The sequence below is a fragment of the Sinocyclocheilus anshuiensis genome, unplaced genomic scaffold (genome assembly GCF_001515605.1).
Source record: "Sinocyclocheilus anshuiensis isolate Anshui unplaced genomic scaffold, SAMN03320099.WGS_v1.1 scaffold352, whole genome shotgun sequence".
In the NCBI taxonomy this organism is placed as follows: domain Eukaryota; kingdom Metazoa; phylum Chordata; class Actinopteri; order Cypriniformes; family Cyprinidae; genus Sinocyclocheilus; species Sinocyclocheilus anshuiensis.
The window spans coordinates 199273-204685 of record NW_015557093.1 but is presented as its reverse complement, the minus strand read 5'-3'; the positions used below and the strand labels follow the sequence as shown (position 1 = coordinate 204685).

The window sequence follows — 5413 nt, the reverse complement described above, 5'->3', positions numbered from 1 at the left end:
ACAGACAGACAGACAGACAGACAGACAGACAGACAGATAGATAGATAGATAGATAGATAGATATAATGGTAAGTTAATCATTAGTTAAAAGAGTGTATTATTACAAATTTACAGGTGCATGAGAGGTTTTCAATAGAATTTTGTCCAATTTCACAGAACACTAACCTTTGTACCTTTGTTGTTTTCATGTGTGTCTATTCAATCGTATGCACTCAAAAGACCCTTTTTTATTCTTAAGTCCCAAAGCCAGAGAGAACAAACGACCAGACAGAGCTTTATGCGCCTTAGACCCATTCTGTGAACCAAACTACAGGCTAAAGAACACTGTCTACAGCTACAGATTTGGTCAATCCATGTTTTCCCCTGATCTGGCACATTCAATGCTATATTCATTTTCACAATGGATGCCATTGAGTTGTGTAAAAGAACACCTGCTCGCATGACATGTCAGGGCAGTGTAGTACCCTGCAGTTTCAAAGAGAACAGTTGTGGCAAACTGTGTTTTGCTATTTTTGAAGGTTGGTTGGATAAAAGCCAAAAAACAGACACATAATATTGTGTTGAATAAAAACTGTTTTCAAATTCATTGTCAATTATATCATTCTAATAAAATGATTAGTGACTCAGATGTGCCTTCTTTCTTCTTCTGTGTAACCTTTTGACAAAGGAAGTCCCTAGGATTTTTCTTTTAACTAAAGCACCTGTGAAACTTCACAAGAAATTATGATGTTTTGGAGTGAATAAAAGCCAGCAAGATTATTACATTGTTAAAACGGATAGTCCACCCACAAATGAAAATACTGTCATTATTTACTCACTTTCATGTCATTCCAAACTTATACGACTTTCTTTTTCTCTGGAACATAAAAAATAAGATATTTTGAGGAATGTAATTAAACAGTTTCAGTTCCCACTGACTTTCATAATAAATTATATAAAATGATGACTGTCTGTCTGTCTGTCTGTCTGTCTGTCTATCTGACTGACTGTCTGTCTGTCTGTCTATTTAACTCTGACTGTCTATCTATCTATCTATCTATCTATCTAAACAATGATTATGATTGCCTCCTGATTGCAATATTATTGATGCATGGAAATTCATGACATGTTTTATGTTTTTGCTTGCTGAAATTCTAAGATTGTTAAGCGCTGCAAAGTCAAATTCAAGCTGTGGAATATGGTAGCTGGTTTCTAGTTGGTAGACAGTGTTGGGAAGGTTACTTTGGAAATGTAATAGGTTACAGATTACAAGTTACCCTACTTAAAATGTAATAAGTAGTGTAACTTTTCAATTACTCTATTAAAGTAATGTAACTGATTACATTTGATTACTTTTTGATGACTTTTCTCAATTTCTAATGTTTTCAACTGTTAATCATTTTCAAACATAAACCAGGTAGGGTTAATCTTACAGTAGTACTCAGTAGTCAACACTGACTCCATGTGATACTGACGACTGGAGTAATGATGCTGAAAATTCAGCTTTGATCGCAGGAATAAATTACATTTTAAATATATCCTCCAATCGAAAGCAGTTATTTTAAGCTGAAGGTGCAGTGCAAGAGTGAACCTTTAATTATTTTAGTTTCCACGGCCCCAGACTAAGTATTTAGACCTTTTTTATGTGATGGCCTTACAAATAATAGGGTTGTCTGGTTTCAGAAACTGCTGTGATGTGGGCGTTTACACGCCACGCGCTTCACGTGGATGATTATAATATCTATAGCGCGCTCAGCGCTTGGGCGTGGTCGCATTAGATATAATGAAGGGAGACGTGAAAGACTGGACATCGCGTTGGTTTCATATGATTACTTTATCACAGAATATTTGCTTTCGATAAGACTTGCTTAGTTTAAAAGTAGACATGTCAAGCTTTCTATAGATATATCTCTCATGTCTCTTTGTTGAGTATTTGCTGAGTTACAGTTCATTTTAATGACGCGTTTCTAAATAAAGATCACGCAGACCAAGGCAGCAGACTGCGCACCTTGTTTGTTTTCTTTATTTTATAAATGCACAAAGTTTTGTTGTTATTATGTGTGTATACAAATAAAAGTAGACCATTTACAGATTCGATTGATGTATTGCTCTTATCTGTAAGATCAAAACTGAAAGTAATTTAAGTTCTTTTCGGTGTTATCAGGAGAAGATGCCACAAAACGCGTATCCGCGTTAGTCGAGCTCGGAGGGTTAATAGCTCCATCTTGTGGCGAAGAGGGCCATGCAAAAAAAAACAATGAATTATTGAAAAACAGAATATTGTTTTCTTTTTTTCTTATATGTACTAAATTAGATATTATGAGACAATTTAAGTAAAATATACATATACTGACACATTTTAAAATGATTGTTTGTTTGTTTTTGTAACTTTATGCTTTTAGTCATTTGCTCAGTGATGGTTGATTTTGGTTGTATTCTTCAGAAATCACCATACTTTTTTAAAGGTTTTGGTACGACATGAGCAGTGTTGGGAAGGTTACTTTGGAAATATAATAGCTTACAGATGACAAGTTACCCTATCTAAAATGTAATAAGTAGTGTAACTATTTCAATTACTTTATTAATGTAATGTAACGGATTACATTTGATTACTTTTCTACATTTCTAATGTTTTCAACTGTTTCAAACATGTAAAGCAGGCCGGGTTAACTTTACAGTACTCAACACTGATTATTGTCAGACTTTCGAAATCCTTCATCACTTGAATAAAGATTATAATAGTTGAATTTTAAAGGAGACATTGGATGCAAAATGTGTGTGGAGTAATCAAAGCTGAATTTTCAACATCATTACTCCAGTCTTCAGTGTCACATGATCCTTCAGATATCATTGTAATATTCTGATTTGCTGGCTCAAAAAACATTTATTATTATTATTATTATGTTGAAAACAGATTAGATTTTTTTTTCAGGTTTCTTGATGAATAGAAATGTCTGAAGAACAGCTTTTATCTGAAATAGAAATATTTCTATTCATCAAAGTACTCAACTGTTTTAATCAGACATCAGAAGACTACAGAGAACGGTTCGGACTGCTGAAAGGATTATTGGTGCTCCCCTGCCCACCCTTCAAGAACTGTATACATTCAGAGTGAGGAAAAAGGCCCAGAAAATCACTCTGGATCCCTCACATCTAAGTTATCCCCTTTTTTAATTTTGCCATCTGGCCGGCGCTTCAGAGCCGCAAATACCAGGACAGCCAGGCACAAGAACAGATTCTTCCCCCAGGCAATCTACCTAGCTCATGAACAGTTAAATGCATTCCATTCAATTCTATCATCTATAGCACAACTGTACATACAATTTATTTATTTTTCGTTTTATTTTTCAATATTTGTCTATATATATTTACATATGCGTATTTTTTTTTATTCTTATCTTATTTTTTATTGTCTGTGTGTTGTTGTTGTTGTCTCTGTGTACTGGAAGCTTATGTCACTAAAACAAATTCCTTGTATGTAAATTCCTTGCATACTTGGCAATAAAACTTTCTGATTCTGAAAATGACTGACGGTATAACACCAGTAGACTTTTATTAACTATAAATGTTCTTTAAAAACAACAGCAGCTTTCAGCCTGTCACCATGATGCAAACATGAAATATCAGACATACAGTAGTAGTTCTTTACAGGTTTTTTATTCGATTGCGCTGCTTTTCCATAGTTTTTTCTGTCTAAACATGGATGTGTTTGACTGCTGCGTTCGCGTCTCTTGCAGCGTCTCATGCATGAAACGCCATTCTAAAAACACTGCGCTCAGTGTTAGTGGTCAGTCATAAGTTCACTCCCACCTTCTTGCATGTTTTACCTATTCTACTGTCCGCGTTGCATCTTTGTCAACACAAAAGCGCATTTTGTGTGAATGGCGTTTAGCCTATGGTCCTTCACAGAGCGCGTCACACGTGAGCGGTTAATCACGTGCGCCGACATGCGGTTGGATCGTTCTTTTCTCATTACTGTTATCACCGGCATATTGTCAAAGTGTCTAATTCTAACATTTGGTAATATTTCTATTGAAAATCGCGATTCCTCGATTTCTAAAAAATAAAATAGTGGCAAAACAATAAATTCGAATTAATCGATAACATCGGGAAAATCGCCCAGCCCTAGGTACGAATTACTACTTAAGGTACTAATATGTACTGCTAGGTGTTGTTGTACCCCAAAAGGTACAATTTTGGCCCTTTTTTCTGTGTGGCCTGGATGAGTGTGAGATTTCCCGGCCTGAAATTGCATCCCAGTCCGACCCTGGTTACATGTAACTAGTTACTTCCCAACACTGCTGGTAGACCATCTTGAACCATGGTTTTTGCATGGTGGTCCACCAGCTAATCATCTTGGACCAGATATTATCCAGCTTGGACCAGCAATAAACCAGCTACCACCTTCCAAAACACAGCTAGCAGCTTAAACTGGACTTTCAAGCAGCACTATAATAAGGACATAAACTGAGCACCGAGAATTGATCACTTTTGCTGTAGCAAACAACCTGCAAAATAATTAAAGAAAGGACTAGCAACCGACTGGTTATTCTCACGATTTTATATGTATCAATTTCACCTGTTTTTATTTTATTCTATTGTTATTTTTAAATTTTAAAGATAAGATTTCTTTCAGGACACGTAATTAATACTCAAAACCTGGAGTAAAAGATCAACCCGACCACTTAATTATTTAAAGCGCATCATATTTTATACCTTTATATTCGATTATATATATATCGAATAATATAGACTACTTCATTCAATTAATTGGTCGATTCACACATCCGCAGGAAGATCATGTCCTCCCCTCTGTCCAAAGAGCTCCGCCAGAAGTACAACGTGAGATCCGTGCCCATCCGTAAGGATGATGAGGTCCAGGTGAGGACATTTCCAGTTTTTCCTACCTGGTCAATGTTAGAGTCTGATGTAAAGAAATGTTGTTTAGTATAATACTGGCCTCCTTACTTGGCGTAACATTCCTTGCTTGATTTTTTTTCTCTCATCACCAGGTTGTCCGGGGACACTACAAAGGCCAGCAGATCGGCAAAGTTGTCCAGGTCTACAGGAAGAAGTATGTTATTTACATCGAGCGCGTTCAGCGTGAAAAGGCCAACGGCACCACAGTCCATGTTGGCATCCACCCCAGCAAGGTATGTTTTATATCCAGATGTTTGCTTGCATGCTAAACATGAGATATCAGTGTCATTGAAAAAATAACTAGTGGTTGTCCTACATCTACAGGTGCATCTCAATAAATTAGAATGTCGTGGAAAAGTTAATTTATTTCAGTAATTCAACTCAAATTGTGAAACTCGTGTATTAAATAAATTCAATGCACACAGACTGAAGTAGTTTAAGTCGTTGGTTCTTTTAATTGTGATGATTTTGGCTCACATTTAACAAAAACCCACCAATTCACTATCTCAACAAA

General features: G+C 36.0%; 1 protein-coding gene across 1 annotated transcript in view; it reads left to right on the top strand.

Annotated features, from left to right (window-relative positions):
• The first annotated feature begins 4755 nt into the window (after window positions 1-4755).
• The window catches only part of LOC107677384 (60S ribosomal protein L26-like), a 4343-nt gene continuing 3685 nt past the window's right edge, over window positions 4756-5413 (top strand). Inside the window, exons 1-2 of the mRNA XM_016472267.1 lie at window positions 4756-4860; window positions 4992-5132. Of these exons, the coding sequence (XP_016327753.1) occupies window positions 4780-4860; window positions 4992-5132 (222 nt within the window). The 5' untranslated portion in view covers window positions 4756-4779. The remainder of the gene's footprint in view (window positions 4861-4991; window positions 5133-5413) is intronic.